This window comes from Mobula hypostoma, chromosome 31 (assembly GCF_963921235.1).
Source record: "Mobula hypostoma chromosome 31, sMobHyp1.1, whole genome shotgun sequence".
Classification (NCBI taxonomy): Eukaryota; Metazoa; Chordata; class Chondrichthyes; order Myliobatiformes; family Myliobatidae; genus Mobula; species Mobula hypostoma.
The window spans coordinates 520,532-538,532 of NC_086127.1; the positions used below are offsets into that span (position 1 = coordinate 520,532).

Genomic DNA, 18,001 nt, shown 5'->3' on the forward strand with positions numbered 1-18,001 from the left:
ATCACCCGCCTCTCCCCGTCTCCGTCACCCCTTCCTTCCCTATACCCCCCCTGTCTCAGTCACCCCACTCTCCCCATCTCCGTCACCCCTTCCTTCCCTATACCCCTCCCCGTCTCCATCTCCCGCCTCTCCCCGTCTCCGTCACCCCCCCGTCTCCATCACCCCTTCCTTCCCTATACCCGTCTGTCTCCATCACCCCCCTCTCTCCGTCTCCATCACCCCTTCCTTCCCTATACTCCTCCCCGTATCTGTCACCCCTTCCTTCCCTATACCCCTCCCCGTCTCCGTCAGCCGCCTCTCTCCCCGTCTCCGTCACCCCTTCCTTCCCTATACCCCCCCGTCTCAGTCACCCCCCTGTCCCCATCTCTTTCACCCCTTCCTTCCCTATACCCCTCCCCGCTTCCATCTCCCGCCTCTCCCCGTCTCCGTCACCCCCCCGTCTCCATCACCCCTTCCTTCCCTATACCCGTCTGTCTCCATCACCCCTCTCTCCCCGTCTCCGTCACCCCTTCCTTCCCTATACCCCCCCGTCTCAGTCATCCCCCTCTCCCCATCTCCGTCACCCCTTCCTTCCCTATACCCCTCCCCGTCTCCATCTCCCGCCTCTCCCCGTCTCCGTCACCCCCCCGTCTCCATCACCCCTTCCTTCCCTATACCCCTCCCCGTCTCCATCACCCCTTCCTTCCCTATACCCCTCCCCGTATCTGTCACCCCTTCCTTCCCTATACCCCTCCCTGTCTCCGTCACCCTCCTCCCTCCCTGTCTCCCCTTCCTCCCCGTCTCTATCACATCATCCTCCTTCCTCTCCTACACCCCCCATCTCTGTCACCACCTCCTTCCCTGCATCGCTCCACGTCTACATCCCTTCTTCCCCTGCACCCCAACCCGCCTTTATCACCCCCTCTCTCCCCTACACCCTCTCTCATCTCTGTCACTCCCTCACTCCCCTACAATCCTCCCAGTCTCCATCACCCGCTCCCTGCTACACCCCTCCCTGTCTTCGTCACTCTCTCCCTTTCCTGCACCCCTCCCTCCCTTTTGCCTTGCCCAAACTCCATGACCCTTCCTCTCCTCATCTCCGTCACCCCTTTTTCTGTGGATCTTCCCTGACTCCGTGAAACCTTTCCTCCCTTATAGTCCTATTTGTGTCCATGACGTATTCTCTCCCCTGTGTCCCTCCCTGTCTCTGTGATTCCCTCCCTCCTCTACATCCCTGCTTCTCAACTCTATGTCCCTCCCTATCCTGTGTCCCTCCCTGCCTGCGTGACTCCCTTTCCTCCCGAACACCACTTCTCATGATCCATGGCACCCTCCGTCCCCACCTTTCCCCTCCCTTGTGCTCTTTTCCGATTCCATGACTCGCTCCCTTCCCTACATCCCTCCACGTCTCTGTGACTCTGTCTCTTTAACCCCCTCCGTCCCATCACTGCTACGAAACGTACGTGTGATGCAGATACTTATAGATGCTGCACAGCCGGTTAAAACGATGGCAGTTTCTGGGAGGGTTGCTGCAGCCTAACAGCGCAGGATGAATTTTTACTCACCCCCACCCCCCCCGATTCGTCTCAACAGGGAGAACCTGCGACCGGAGAGCCAGCAACCACCCAGCAAAGTGAGCACACCTCTGTGACCAGCTCCCTTCCGTAACGAGAAACAGTCGCTGGTACTTGCGGGTTGAGGGTCAGGGAAGCTGAGAGAGGGGTTTGGTGGAGCGGGGGGGTCTCCGAGTGAGGGATGCTGAGGGAGACTTGTTAACCGAGTTGTTGGAAGCTCTTCCCACCACTTTCTCTGTAACATGTGCCGTGGTGAGTGAAATGTCTGGCCCTCTTGCTGATAAATGAGATCCCAATTGGAAACGGGTGGGGGTGTGCTGGAAATGCGTAGCTATGGAGAGGGAGATCGAGAGTGGGGGAGCGGGGAGATCAACACAGTCACACAACATGGAAACAGCTTCTTCAGCCCAGCTGGACCCGTGCCGAGCAAAATTCCCATTTGCCCACGTTCGGCCCAAATCCCTCTAAACCTAGAGTCTGCAGACCTCTCGGTTAATGGTAGGGGTCTGTAGCATAAGAAGGGTTCGGAAACCCTGCTCAAAACTGTCCCTATTGGTGTACCTGTACCAGTGCCTATTAAACGTTAACATACCTGCCTCGACCACTAACTATATGCGGACCTCCCTCTGGGTGAAAAAAATTGCCCCTTGAGGGCCTCTGTTAAATCTCTCCCCTTTCTCCTTAAATCTCTGCCCTCCCGATCTTGATTCCAAGACTGTGCACACCCACACTATCTATACCCCGCGTAGATTTCTGCACCCACATTTGGTCACCCCCTGCGCTCCAAGGGATAAAGTTGCCGCCTGCCAAAGCTCTCTCACCAAGGCAATCCCCGCATATGTGGAGAACAGAGTGAGGGTAGGACTGGTCAGGGATAAACGAAGAAACACGTGCCTGGAGTCAGAGGAGGTAGGGGAAGGTCCTCAATGAGTAATTTGCTTCATTATTCTCCAATGAGAGGGATCTTGATGAATTTGAGGGCAGGCTAATGTGTTTGGAGCATGTCAACGTTCGGAAAAGAGGGTGTGTTGGATCTTTAGGAAAAGCATTAGGTGTCATAAGTCCAGAGGGCTGGATGGAACGTACCCCAGGTTACCACGGGAAACAAGGGAAGAGATTGCTGAGCCACTGGTCACAGGAAGAGAACTAGAAGATTGGAAAGTGGCAAATGTTATTCGTCTGCTCAAGAAATTATGAGGGGTAATCCAGTGAGTCTTATGTTATTATTATCAATTGCCCATTGCACTGCTGGTGTTTGGGGCCTTCATCTCTGTCCGTCCTTGGCCACATTGCTGTTCCTGTAACTGTCTGTTTTTGACCAGTCAGGGTTGTTAGCTCTGAGCTGCACCCCCCGAGCCAGGAGGACCGGTGGACCACTCTTCGTATGGCCTTTACCCTTTGACCTGTTTGGAGTGGGTGACCCTGCCGAGAACCAAAGCACAAGGCCCTGATTCCAGCCAGCATAGCTGTCCAGGTCAATGAGGTCAATGACAAGGTTGTGGTCCTCTTGGAGCAAATTATTGGAGAAGATTCTTAGGCACAGGACTTGAAAGCATTTGGAGAAATACAGTCTGTTTAGGGATAGTCGGTATGGCTTTGTGAGGGATAGGTTTGTTGTTGCGTGAATGAAAGTGCTGGAGAAAATTACTGGTAGATACAAAGCAGCTTTTTTATCCAACAAAACAAGGTACAGCAGGCGTCATATGGAGACGCTTTCAATGGAAAGGTCTGCTGGCACAACATGGGGCTCAATATTTATGTGCTAAACACAAAGGACAATTCCATATTTATGAAGTATAGACAATGCTTTCTTTTGAAACTACATACAAACTTCACACCTCCTGATTCGCATCCATCCCACAGGCGTCAGCATTGTCTGGACTGGGATTCACAGCTTTTAGGAATGCATTGTTCCAAATCAAATCCACAATACATTTTCAAGGAACAGAAGCAACTGGTAGCCAAAGTCATTTGCTAAATGTAAATGACCTCAACCCAAAAATCACTCTAACAAGGTTGTGGCTCAGGAGCAATGTCCCCCTAATTTGTAATGACTGGTGTGTGCAAAAATCATGTGCTGTGCAATATTTTGCCCAGTGACAACAACATGTGCGCACTGAATATTACATATAGAGGTATTCATTTTAACAGCTAGCAAAACACTGGCAATAAGAACTTTGATCTCCTCTGGGTTTGATCGTTTTTGCTCTTGTTCATCTGCACCCTCACGAAACATACTTAGCAGGCCTATGATAGGTAATGAAGGATTTTCTCACCAGAACTTTTGCGCACCATCCGCACGTGATTTGCTTGCTAAATGATGCTCTAAACAGTCCAGTTTCCGAATCTCACTCCACTACTTCCCACTGTCAAACTCTCTGGCGACTTTTGCATCGTGACAATACACGTGGGTAACACCAGTTTCCATACTGTACATAAATATTTCCCGTTCCTGACTTCATGAACTCTTGGTGTAGCAGTTTCCACTGTTTCACTGAGCCTTTCCGCTTTAAATGAATCAGCAGTTCTTTTGCGCTTCATTTGCTTCTTTAGAATTCGACACAGTGAATCAATAATTTCTTCAATAAAAACAGTACAAATAAGCTAGTTCTAAAATCTGCAGACAAATCATTGCAAATCCACCGTCCGCATCAGAAACTGGAAAAGGAAATGTGATTGTGTATGATCATGAAATAAACTTAATACACCGACGGGGTCAAGGGTGACGACCTTTCGTGCGGAGTTTAAATTCCTTTATGCGCTGGTAGCAAAAGATGTGTGCGTGCACATGCGCTCACCTGAGAGGGAACATTGCTCACGAGCCTGACTGAATTCTTTCAGGGTGAAAGTAGAGCAGTGGATGTGGTGTGCGTGGTTTAATAAAGTATTCGACAAGGTTCCCCATGGTAGATTCATTCAGAGAGTCAGGAGATCTGGGATCCAGGCAAACATATCTGAGTGGACTTGGAATTGGCTTGCCCATGGAAGTCGGGGTGTGTTGTAGATGGAGCATCCTCTGCCTGGAGGTCAGTGACCAGGCATTTGTTCTGGGAACCTTGGCTGTCTGATTTTTGTCAATGACAGATGAGGAAATGGAAGGGTGGGTTAACAAGTTGCAGATGACGCAGCAGTTGGTGTTGTGGATGGCGTAGAACAGTGGTCCCCAACCTCCAGGCTGCGGACCGATAATTTGCTGCGAAGCATGCAGGGGTGTAGCGGTAGCTGGAGCGCACCCAGCACATCTTTAAGAAAAAAGCCGAAATAAACAAGCTAAATAATCCTCTAATGAAGACTGGCTTCTGGGCAGCACCTAATTAATTACCCGGAGTTTGGGGACCATTGGCTTAGAAGGTTATCGTAGGTTACAGTGGGACATTTTCAGGATGTGGAGCTGGGCTGAGGGGTGGCAGATGCAGTTCAGTTCAGAAAAGTGGGAAGTGATTTACTGTGGAAGGTCAAATTTGTACAGGGTTAATGGCAGGATTCTCATCAGTGCAGAGGAAGAGAGGGGTCTTGGGGTCTATGTCCATAATTCCCTTGTAAGTAGCCATTTCCACCCTGGGAAAAGGTCACCAGCTGCCCACTCACTCTTGGCCCTTTATCATCTCATACGCCTCTATCAAGTCTCCTCTCATCCTCCTTTGTTCAAAAGAGAAAGGCCAATCAATGTAGTGTTGTTGGCAAATTTAATTAGTAGATTAGAGCTGTAGGTGGTGATACAGTCATGGGTGTACAGGGAGTAAAGGAGGGGACTCGGTACACAGCTGCGGGCCTCCTGTATTGAGAGTCAGAAGGGTGGAGGTGAGGGAGCCCACTCTTACAACATGCTGGTGATCTGACAGGAAGTCCAGGATCCATCTGCACAAGGCAGGGTCAGGGCCGAGGTTTCTGAGCTTCTTGTCAAGCCTAGATGAAACTCTGGTGTCGAATGCTGAACTGATGTCCAAAATCATCATTCTCACATAAGTGTAACAGGGTTGTTGAGAAGGCATGCGGTGTGTTGGTCTGCATTAGTCAGGGGATTTGAGTTCAAGAGTCGCGAGGTAATGTCACAGCTCCATAAAACCCTGGTTCAACCACACTCAGAGTATTAGAACATAAGAAATAGGAGCAGGAGTAGGACATCCGGCCCATCGAGCCTGCTCTGCCATTCAATAAGATCGTGGCTGATCTGGCCATGGACTCATCTCCACCTACCTGCCTTTTCCCTGTAACCCTTAATTCCCCTACTACGCAAAAATCTATCCAATCTTGTCTTAAATATATTTACTGAGGCAGCCTCCACTGCTTCATTGGGCAGAGAATTCCACAGATTCACCACCCTCTGGGAAAAGCAGTTCCTCCTCATCTCCATCCATAATCTACTCGCCTCAAATCTTGAGGCTGTTTATTGTGTTCAGTTCGGGTTACCTCGTGGAGGGAGGATGTGGAAGCTTTGGGGAGGGTGCCGGTGTGTTTTACCAGGATGCTGCCTCGATTAGAGAGCATTTGGTGAAGATAGGTTGGGTGAGCTTGGGCTCTTCTCTTTCGAGCAAAGGAGGATGAGAGGAGACTTGAAAGAGGCATAAGAGGCCTAGAGCAGGGATCGGCAACCTTTTTGCCTCCGTGGGCCAGATCGCATGTTAATGAGCGAATGGTGGGCCAGATAAATGCCATAAAAAACTTCAAGTATGGGAATTATCCATTTAAATACATCTGGTTATGTTTTGCCTCAAATTAATGAATAACACATGCTAGAAAATCATTTGTGCTTAACCAAGGATGCCAATTAGTAATCAAAGAACTCAGTTTCATTTTTCTGTCCCACCATTGCTGGTGCCCCATCAAATTAGCTTTGACACATTAGGTTTCATTTCTGACATCATTTTCAGCAAAGCTTCCAAAATGTCTGCCCCCGTAACCGGGTCCTTCATAGGAATTAATTGAATAAACTCTTCAAAAATTGGAAAAGTTGAGGTCACTCCTCGCACAAACACTGCAACTTGAGCAGTGCTTCTCAAGTCTGTGCTCTCATCAAGCGCAATTGAAAAAAAATGCAATTGATTGCAGGCTTTTCTTAAACAACTTTTAACATCTGCTGACATTTCCTCAACTCGCCGTGTGATCGTTTTGCTGACAGGCTGATAGATGCAAATACAGATTTCTTTTCAGGACATACAGTATCCACCACGGCCAGTAAACATTCTTTGACAAACTCTCCACTTGTAAAAGGCTTTATCTTTTCTGCAATATGTTTTGAGACTTTGTAGCTGGCACAGGTATTTCCTTCATTATCACTGCTTTTTTGGCACTCAGCGTCTACCTTCCTGCGTTTTGCATTCATTGCCATTGGAATCTTTCTCTTTGATTTTATTTCGAAACACAAGTTATTCAACAAGTATCGTAGCACATGTAAATGTCTGGATATTTAGCGTGGATTTCTTGTTAAAACAGAGTGATGCTGTTTCTGTTTACAAATTTGAACGATCCCATGTGAAAACCTGCGAGTGCACCGACAGTATCTAATACATATTAATAAGTTAGTCTGCCTTCCCGTCATTCGTATACACTAGTGTTTGGTTTGGAACAAAACAGAACCTGGGGCCAGTGTAACAAGACGCCATGCATGTCCATCAGTGTGGTCGCATGAAACACTCAGAATAAGGAAAAATCGCTCGCGGGCCGTAGGTTGCCTACCCCCGGCCTAGAGTGAGTGGGCAGCTGGTGACCTTTTCCCATGGTGGAAATGGCTACTTACGAGGGGGACATAATTTTAAGATTGGAGGGAAGTATAATGGGAATGTCAGGTTAGTTTATTTATTCTGAGGGTAGCGGGTGTGTGGAACACCCTGCCAGGGGTGGTGGCAGAGACGGATACACTAGGGACGGTTTAGAGACTCTTGGACAGGCACGTAGTGACGGAAACAGGCACACAGCGGTGTGGGAGGGAGTAGGTTAAAAGGTCGGCACGGCAGTGTGGACCGAATGGCCTGTACTGTGCTGTTCTATGTTCTCCGCAGCTCGGTCCCCTTGTAAGTCCCAGCAGCACTTTTGCAAATCTCCTCTGCACTCTTTCCAGCCGCAGCAGGGCACCAAAACCGAACGCGGTATACTGAGGGCAGCCACACCAATGTCTGGTAACATCCCAACTCCTGCACTCAGTGAGGGCCCGTGCGCCAAACGCCATCATCACCGCCCTGTCCATCTATGATGCCTCCTAGGTCCCTCTGATCTAGAACACTCCCTGGGGCCCTGTCCTTCACTGTGAAAGTCCACCCCCCCCACCAAAAATGCCACGCCTCGCACTTGTCTGAATTAAATTTTGTTCACCCAATTATCCAGCTGATAACAGTCTCTGCTGTTGACAATGTCACCTGTTGCAGTGTTGTCGGCAAACCTACTAACCATCCTGTGTGCATGCTAAAATGGGAAAGCGTGAGAGGGATGCAGGTCCGACTTTGTCCCTGGTACTGTGATCAGGACCGACCAGTGGGGCCGAAGAGCTTCCATGCTCTCTGACCACAATTCAATGGTAGGGCTGACCGGGTGGGTGGGATTCCTCGTCCTCAGAGCTGGTGGTCCACATTGACTACCTGAGTCTCTTCTGTGGAAGGGGTGGCAAGGAGGGAGTGGTGAGGGAGAGGGGCGGCAAGGAGGGAGGGGTGTGGGAGAGGGACGGTGAGGAGGAAGGGGTGAGGAAGAGGGTCGTTGAGGAGGTTGCTTGCCCCACGCTCTAACGTCCTTCCAATATTCTCCGGGCAGATCCCAAGCAGAAGACGGTGAAGGTCCCCCCTGCACGGTTGACAAGGTGGAAGACTCTGCCCCAGGCCACCAGGGACTTCATTGCTAACGTCATTGAAAGAGCCCGTCTGTACGTACCAGAACATCCCATCACCTAACTCCTGTCCACAGCAATGAAACGGGGGTCGGCTGTGGATTCTTTACCCCCGTTCCAATGGACTTCACCTCCTCCCCAGTCCTTTCCCTGTCGCCCAATCCTTGTTTACGCCCTGGTCGGAAGATTTCCAAGGATTTATATTCTCTGGAGTAAACGTACTCCTCCTCCTGCAACCCTCCGTCCCTCCTTTTTTTTTGAGAATCTGTCTCCCACTAAATAAAACTATTCACCCACCGCACTCCCACTCTCCTTGAGGCCGTCGCTTCTAATGACTCTCTGGGGAGAAGTCTCCACCTTGATTCCATCGTCTTTGTTGCCTCCTAGCCCCTGTTGCTGTTCCCTGTCTCCCCTCCTCCATCGGCCTGCCAGCCCTCCTCACCTGGATTCACCTATCCCCTCCCCTCTGCCTTTCAGTCCAGATGTCCCCAACCCTTCCTGCAACGTGACTTACCGACCCTTGCACTCCACGCTTTACTGCCCTGTCTTCACTTTCAGGGAGATGTGGACCTGGACCCCAAGTTCCGTCTCTGCCTCAACGCTCCAGCCACCAGCTGTGTGCTAACCCTTTACAATTGCCCTCCCAAAGTGCAACGTCTCACACCTTCACCTGCCATTTCTTCACCTGCATCTGCAACTGATCCGTATCCTTTGGTGATCTTCTACACCGTGCTTAACACTACCAATCCCTGTGTTGCCCGCAGACTTACTGACCACCCCGTCAATCTTTACACACTGCAGAGGTATGGATCCCTGCGGATCATCACCGGTTAATGTTCCTCTCTCTCTTTCTCGTTCCCCTCCCTCCTCCCCGCAGAAGCTCATTGCCCCGAAGAGATTCGGACCAGGAAGCCAGTTTGCAGCTCTTGAGACAGCTGGAGAAGAGGTGAGTGAGACTCCACTGGCCGGGGCTACCTGTGAGCACGAGGAGACTGTCCCTCCACTCCATATTGTCTTCTTCAATCCCTCCGCTGCACCTCTCCTCCCCTTCAGATCTGCCAAAAGTCTGTCCAGCTTCTCTGTAAACTCCCCCAGTGATCTGGCGAGCCGTTCCCCTCCCTCTGTGGTTTCAAGAATCCTCTCCTGCCCCTCCCCACCCCTATCATGTAACCTCTTCCACAAGTGCAAGGTCTCTGCATCCTGGGATCTGAGATGATTTGATCATATAGCCCCTCTTCCCCCCACCCAACCCCAACTCATCTTCCTAAACTCCTGGAGGATACGATATAGACTCAGATTTGGTGACTCGATGGCTCAGCAATCTCTCCTTGGGTTAAACTGGGGGGTCAGAAGAATGCCCAGAGCTCCCTCAGCTGGACCCAGAGTAAGGGCCCTGATAAGATGAGGTTGCTCTACAAATGATCCAAGCCACAGCTTTTACAGGCTCCTTACCTCAGTTCACGATCCCGCCCCTCTTCCTGTCTCGTCGCATCAGATCCTTCTACCAGTGGGACCATCTCCAGGTTGTTCAAAAAGAATCTCCCACCATCCCGTAGGACATGGAATGGTACAGCACAGGAAGAGGCCTCTCAGCCTGCTGTGTTGTGCCAGACTAATGAAGCTAATCCCTTCTTCCTGTACAATGTCTGTATCCCTTTATTCTCAGCACATCTAACAGCTTCTTAAAGGCCTTATTGTATCTCCCTCCACCACCAACCAATGTTCCCTCTGGGGCGTGCGTGCGCGCGTAAACATCTTTTGATGCTACCAGAACACAAAGGAATTGAAACTGCACACAATAGGTTGTTACCCTTGACCTCGTTGGCGTATTAAGTATATTTCACACTCGTACACAATCACATTTGCTCTTCCGGTTTCTGGTGCGACCGGTGTTGACAATGCGGAGTTTGCGATGATTTGTCTGCAAGTTTTAGGACTGGTTATTTATAGTGTTTTTAATGAAAAAATGATTCAGTGTGTACATGTTGTTGTCACCAGGCAAACTATTGCACAGCACAAGAATTTTGTGCACACTGGTCATTGCAAATTAGGTCTCCCTTTGGTCTTTGCCGCTCCAGAGAAAGTAACCCGGCACTGTTGCATAAACAAGAGAAAACCTGCAGAAGCTGGAAATCTGAGCAACACACACAAAATGCTGGAGGAACTCAGCAGGCCAGGCAGCATTTGTGGAAAAGAGTACGGTCGACGCTTCGGGCCGAAACCCTTCATCAGCACTGGGTTTTGGCACGAAACATCTACTGTACCCTTCTTTCATAGATGCTGCCTGGCCCGCTGAGTTCCTCCAGCATTTTGTGTGTGTTGCTTCAAAGTCAAAGGATTGAGTTCACAAGCCGTGAAGTAATGCTACAACTCTATAAAACCCTGATTCGACCACACTCGGAGTGTTGTGTTCAGTTCTGGTTACCTCATTGCAGAGGGGATGTGGGAGCTTTAGAGAGGGTGCAGAGGAGATTTACCAGGATGCTGCCTGGATTAGAGAGCGTGTCCTGTGAGGATAGGGTCAGCGAGTGAGGACTTCTCTCTCTGGAGAATTGGAGGATGAGAGATGACGATAGAGTTGTGATTAGAGGCATAGATCGAGTGAACGGCAAGAGACTTTTTTCTCGAGGAAGCGATGGCCAATACCAGAGGACGTACCTTTAAGGTCATTGGAGAAAAGTATAGGGGGGAACGTCGGAAGTCGGTGTTTTTACACAGAGGGTGGATGAAGGGTCTGGGCCTGAAACATTGACTGTTCACTGTTTTCCATAGATACTGCCTGGGCTGCTGAGTTCCTGCAGCATTTTGTGTGTGTCGGCACAATAGCATAGTGGTCAGTGTAACGCTTAGAGCACCAGAACCCTGGCTCAGTTCCTGCTGCTGTCTGTAATGAGTTTGCACATTCTCCCTGCGAGCACGTGGGTTCCTCCCATATTCCACAAACCTACTGTTGACTGTGCTGTCTCTCCACTTAAAATAAAACAACCTAAGTTTATCCAGCCTCTCATGATAGCCATGCCCTCCAATCCAGGCAGCATCCTGGTGAACCCCACCTGCGCCCTCCCCAAAGCCCCCACTCCCTTCTTGTAGCAGGATGATCAGGACTGTGCAGAAAGTGCTGCAAGTGTAGCCTGACTAGCGTTTTATACACTGCTACATGACTTCCCGGCATGTATTCAATGAAGGCAAGATGCCCTATACCTTCTTTGCTCCCCTGAATCTTGAGGCAATGTCCCCTAGTTCTAGTCTCACCTACCAATGGAAACAACTTTCCTACTTCTATCTTATCTATCCCTTTCAAAATTTTGTGTGTTTCTATAAGATCCCCTCTCATTCTTCTGAATTCCAGAGAGTATAGTCCCAGATAAGTCAATCTCTCCTCATAGGTTAACCCCTTCATCCCTGGAATCAAGCTGGTGAACCTCCTCTGCACTGCCTCCAAAGCCAGTACATCCTTCCTCAAGTATGGAGACCAGAACTGCACACAGTACTCCAGGTGCGGCCTCACCAGTACCCTGTACAGTTGCAGCATGGCCTCCCTGCTCTTGAATTCAATCCCTCTGGCAATGAAGGACAACATTCCATTTGCCTTCTTAATAACCTGTTGTACCTGCAAGCCAACTTTTTGCGATTCATGAACAAGCACTCCCAAGTCCCTCTGCACAACAGCACGCTGCAATCTTTCACCATTTAAATAATAATCTGCTCTTCTATTACTCCTTCCAAAGTGGATGATCTCGCATTTACCAATGTTGTATTCCATCTGCCAGACCTTGGCCCACTCACTTAACCTATCTGTATCCCTCTGCAGACTCTCCACATCCTCTGTACAACTTGCTTTTCCACTCAGTTTAGTGTCATCAGCAAATTTTGCTACACTACACTCAGTCCCCTCTTCCAAATCATCAATGTTAATGGTAAACAGCTGCGGGCCCAGCACCGACCCCTGCGACACCCCACTCGCCACAGACTGCCAACCGGAGAAACACCCATTTATACCAACACTCTGCCTTCTGTTGGTTAAGCAATCCACTATCCACGCCAATACACTTCCTCCGACACCATGCATCCGTATCTTATTTTACAAATCTCTTGTGCGGCACCTTATCGAATGCCTTCTGGAAAGCCAAGTATATGACATCCACCTGTTCCCCTCTATCCACTGCACTCATTATGTCCTCAAAGAACTCGAGTAAGTTTGTCAAACAGGACCTGCCCTTTCTGAATCCATGCTGCGTCTGTCTAATGGAATCCCTCCTTTCTAAATGTTTCGCTATTTCTTCCTTTATGACAGCTTCAAGCATCTTACTGACTAAAGATGTTAAGCTAACTGGCCTATAGTTGCCCGTCTTTTGCCTACATCCTTTTTTAAAAAGTGGCGTGACATTTGCTGTCTTCCAATCCACCGGGACCTGCCCAGAGTCTAGAGTTTTGATAAATGATTACCAACGCGTCTACTATAACCTCCATCAATTCCCTCAGCACCCTGGGATGCATCCCATTAGGACCAGGGGACTAATCTACCTTCAGGCCCTCTAGTTGCTCATACTGTCTCTTTAGTGGCAGTGATTTTATCAAGGTCCTCACCTCCAATTTCATTCATAACATCCTTCTCTGGCATATTAGATGCGACTTCCACCGTGAAGACCGACACTAAATAGTTGTTCAATGCCTCAGCCATTTCCTTATCACCCTATATCAATTTCCCCTTCTCGTCTGCCAAGGGACCTACATTGACTTTAGCCACCCTCTTCTGCTTTATATATTTATAAAAACTTTTGCTATCTGTATTTATATTTTGTGCTAATTTACTTTCATACTCTTCTCTTTCCTTATTTCCTGTTCAGTTGTTCTCTGTTGCTTTTTAAAGTTTTCCCAATCCTCCAGTCTCCCACTGCTCTTTGCGACTTTGTACACATTAGCTTTTAATGTGATACTATCTTTTACTTCCTTAGTTATCCAAAGCTGGCTGTCCCCACACTTACTGTTCTTACTTTTGACTAGAATATACTTCTGTTGAGCACTGTGAAAAATCTCTTTGAAAGTATTCCACTGTTGCTCAACTGTCCAACCAAATAGCCTGTGCTCCCAATCCACATTAGCCAACTCCTCCCTCCTCCGGTTGTAGTCTTCCTTGTTCAAGCATAACACACGGGTTTTAGATGTAACTATTTCATCTGAATGTGAAATTCAGTCATACTATGATCGCTCTTTCCAAGAGGATCCCTGACTACAAGATCATTAATCTTACCTGTCTCATTGCGCAGGACGAGATCTAAGATAATATTTTCCCTTGTAGGGTCACCTACATGCTGCTCAGAAAGCCATCACGGATGCATTCCAGGAAGTCCTCCTCAAGACTTCCTTAACCAACCTGGTTCACCCAGTCTATGTGGAAGTTAAAATCCCCCATGACAACTGCCGTTCAGTTCTTACAAGCCTCAGTTACTTCTTGGTTAATCGTCTCTGTCACTGTAATATTTTTATTAGGTGGTCTATAGACAACACCCACCAGTGATTTTTTTTTTCCCTTTACTATTCTTAATCTCTACCCAGATGGACTCAATGTTCTGCTCCGTAGATGTTATATCGTCTCTCACAATCGCCCTGATCTCATCCCTAATCAAGAGCACCACACCACCTCCTCTGCCTTCCTTCACATCTTTCCGTATTACCTGACACCCTTGGATATTTAATTCCCAGTCATCTCCACCTTGCAGCCAGCTTTCTGTTATGTCCACTAAATTATATGGCTTGGTACGGATCTGTGCCACAGGTTCACTAACCTTGTTTCTAATACTTTATACTTTATACTGATACTAGAACGTACAATCATCACAGTGATATTTGATTCTGCGCTTCCCTCTCCCTGCATTACAAATATTAAAAATATTAAAAATAGTAAAAGTTAGTAAATATTAAAAATTTAAATACTGTGGGCATTTAGATAAAGTGCCCTTCTACTCATTGTCCTTTTAGAATTTAGTGACCTATGCGATTTTTGATTTTTACTTTTATGCACTCTACTCTTACTTTTTTCACCACTAACTCTAGATTTGGTCTCTGCATCACTTCCCTCTTCTTTTCTGTGTGAGTTCCCCTCCCCCTGCCATATTAGTTTAAAGCCTCCCCAACAGCACTCGCAAACACTCTCCCTCAGTTCACCAGGATGCTGCTGGATTAGAGAGCGTAAACGATAAGGATAGGTGGGACAAACTGGGTTTGTTTGCTCTGGAGTGGCGGAGGGTGAGGCGTCGATAGAGTCAATAGCCAGTATCTTTTCCCCAGGGTCAAGGTATGTTAACATCAGAGGGCATGCATTTAAGTGGGGGGGGGGGAATTCAAAGGGATGTGCGGAGAAATGGCAGATGGAGTTTAACCCGGGTAAGTGCGAGCTGTTGCACTTTCGGAGGCCAAATGTGAAGGGATAGCATGCAGTTATTGGGAGACTGGGATGTCACAGTCACATGAATACACAGGGCATGGTGAAGAAGGCTTGCTTTCGTCAGTTGTGGTGTCGGGTACAAGAGCTGGGACGTCATGTTGCAGCTAATTCAGCTGGTTAGGCCACTCTTGGAGTATCGTGTGCTGTCTGGTCGGAGAGGGTGCAGAAGGGGTTCACCACAATACTGCCGGGATCTCTGTGTGAGACCTGGGGGAGAGGAGGAGGAAGCGCGGGGCCCCCACTTGACTGAAACTGTGGCCTCTTGTCGGCAGGTTGCTGGATCGGTGCTCTTCCCTCCTCGTGCCCCCGGGGAAGCTGAAGGACTTGAAGAACTGCCGGAAGTTGCTGGTGCTGGAAGAGGGACAGTTGAAGGAAGGTGAAGCTGCCCTGCAAAATCTGCAGGTAACCACATCTTACAGGGAGCCTCAACCCTCTGTAATTTTAAAAGAAAGCTTGTCCCGCACCTCTCCTCTGAAGTTACCGTCGCCCACCTCAAGTGCATGTCCTCTGGTGTTGGACGTTTCCAGCCCTGGGTAAAAAGGTACCAACTGCCTACTCTGCCTGTGCCTCTCATAATCTTAAAACCTCTATTAGGTCTCCCCTCAGCCTCGGACACACCAGAAAAACAGCCCAAGTCTGTCCGACCTCTCCTTGTTGCTCACGCCCTCTAAATCCAGGCAGCATCCTGGTGAACCCCTCCAAAGCTCCTACTCCGTTCCCTTTACAGGAGGACTAGAACCGTGCACAAATCTCCCAAGTACGGACTGACCAGCTACAACGTGACTTCCCAACTCTTGAACTATCGGACACACTCTCGATGTGACCCTGCACCTTATTGTGTACCTGTGCTGCACTCCCCCCTGAGGCTTCAGGCTTCATTCCACGTTGTGTAAACTTCTTGCCTCGATGTAATGACTTGATCTGCACGAACGGTGTGCAAGGCGAGCTTTTCACTCCGATCTCGCTACAAGTGACATTTATGTGATTATTGGACTGCACTTTCTACTGGCTTCCTTCACTTTTTGGTGTATTCTTTCTTGTGGCCGATGGCAGGTGGGTGATCTGTCAGTTTTTTTGTGTGTGAGCGAGGGAGGTAGGGGTGTTGATGCTATTCTCGCTGTTTGTGTTCTGCCAGTGAGGGGGTTGGGGGAATGATACTGTCACTTCTTTCCTGCGGGGGAGGGTTTGCTGATCGTTATTGCCGCTGTTGTTTTCTGCGAGTAAGGGGGTTGGGAGTACTATTGTCACAGTTTTCTTCCTGTGGGGGAGGGTTTGGTGATCGTTATTGCTGCCCTTTTTCTCCGTGAGAGAGGAGGTCGGGGATTGTTATTGTCGCTGTTTGATTTCCTACAGGGAGAGGGTTTGGGGATTTGTTGTTGCTGGTTTCTTTTTGCTGTGCGGAGGGGGTGGGGGATTTTGGGTTTTGTGAATTTTATTTCCTTTTCTTTCTCATGGGGGGGGAAGAGTTCACATCTTCTATCAGTCACTCTGTGGTTTATCCCCGTTACATGGCTATCTGGAGAAGACGAGTATCAGAGTTGTATTGCACATGCATACTTTGACAAAGAAATGAACCTTTGTGATTCCAAACCCCTCTATCTCACAGGAGGAGCTGGACCGCACCCTCGACAGGCTGGAGAAGACCCGGGATGAGGCTGAGGTGCTGCAGGAGGAGATCGGTCAGCTGAAGGGCTTCCTGGAGGAGGCGGAGGACCAGGGAATGCAGGTCTGTGCCCAGTGATGCTCGGTACCCAGGTACTGAGGGTGGGCGGGGGGGGGGTCCTGAGACAGGAGATTCACCACCCTGAAACACCCACTTCTCTGTCTCTGCACAGGGAGCTCAGTAATGTCCCCAGGCAGGTGATGAATTTTCAGGGGATGGGGATGGGAGGGAGGGGGAGAGAAAGAAGGTAAGGCGAAAAAGAAAGGGGAGGGTGAGAAAAGAGGCAGTTAAGAGGCAGGAATACAGGAGGGGGTGGAAGAGAGGTGGCGAGGAGGGAGAGGTGTGAGGGAGGGGTGTGGGAGAGAGGTGGTGAGGAGGGGGGGTGTGGGAGAGTGGTGGTGAGGGAGGGGTGAGGGAGAGGGGCAGGGAGGAGGGAGGGCAAAGAGAGGGACAGGGACAGTGAGGAGGGAGGGTGGACGGAAGGACAACGAGGGGGAAGGGGTGAGGGAATGAGGACGGAGGGTTCTTGGAAATGGGTGACGAGGAGGAGTGTCTTGACTGATCATCTCCCCCTGCCTCTCTCCTGTCCCAGGACGTAGCCTCTGGAGTCCTGAACCTTCCGCCACTCCCCCCGGAGAGTTTCCAGCAGCAAACGCTTCAGGTGAGGGAGAGGGTGCCGGCTGTGGGAGGGCGAAGGCGTTTGATGGGAGTCTCCATCTCGATGGGGTGGGGTCAGGGTTCACTCCTCTGGAGATCTCTGTCACCCAGGAACAGTGTGATCAGGGTCCAGAGGGTGCAAAGGGCAAAGGTACTGGGTTCAGGGTCTGTGCTATGTGTATTGAATCCTCCCCTGCCTTGTCTGCACCCCCCACCCCCACAGGATCAGCTGATGTCTATCGAGAACGTGCGTGAGATCTTCGCTGAGCTCTACACCCTCCAGCGTTCCAGCCACGTTCAGATCCTCTCGGGCTTCCTGGAGCGAGCCCACGCCGCGGCCGAGCTCCTCTCTCACCCCAGCTGCTGATGGCAGGCCTCCTCCACTGCGTCCTGCTGCCCCCGCCCACACCACTTCTCACACATTCCCCACGCTGGTGCTGTAGGATTTCAGAGCAACTGCAATAAAGTGACTCCGTTTGAAATTGTCCATCTGGTCTTGTGTACACCTTGTGGGGGGCATTACCCCACTCCATCACTGTCTCCCTGAAACACCCCATTGCCATCACGTCCCCTTCACCCCTCCCCGTCTCCGTCACCACTTCCCACCTCAGCTCCATTTCCCCTTCCCTTCCCGTCTGTGTCAGCCCTCCTTCCCCTACGCTCCTCTCCGACTCCATCACAGCCTCCCTCCCCGTCTCCGTCACCCACTCTCTCTATCTCCCACTGACGCCTGGCACCCTCTTTCACCGCACCTCTGCTTATTACCTCTGTGGCACTCCCCAAATGTCGGGCCACTGCAGGGAGCAGATCAGCTCAAGCGAAGGGTGTCTCTGGGAGAACATATTATCTGACACGGATCGGTGTTTCTA

The 18,001-nt window shown here is 49.8% G+C and overlaps 1 protein-coding gene across 1 annotated transcript in view; it reads left to right on the plus strand.

Moving 5' to 3' along the window:
* The window catches only part of LOC134339914 (uncharacterized), a 41,799-nt gene extending 24,186 nt beyond the window's left edge, over positions 1-17,613 (plus strand). Inside the window, exons 5-11 of the mRNA XM_063036701.1 lie at positions 1,573-1,612; positions 8,295-8,403; positions 9,245-9,313; positions 15,085-15,214; positions 16,419-16,538; positions 17,068-17,136; positions 17,356-17,613. Of these exons, the coding sequence (XP_062892771.1) occupies positions 1,573-1,612; positions 8,295-8,403; positions 9,245-9,313; positions 15,085-15,214; positions 16,419-16,538; positions 17,068-17,136; positions 17,356-17,499 (681 nt within the window). The 3' untranslated portion in view covers positions 17,500-17,613. The remainder of the gene's footprint in view (positions 1-1,572; positions 1,613-8,294; positions 8,404-9,244; positions 9,314-15,084; positions 15,215-16,418; positions 16,539-17,067; positions 17,137-17,355) is intronic.
* Positions 17,614-18,001: the final 388 nt, after the last annotated feature.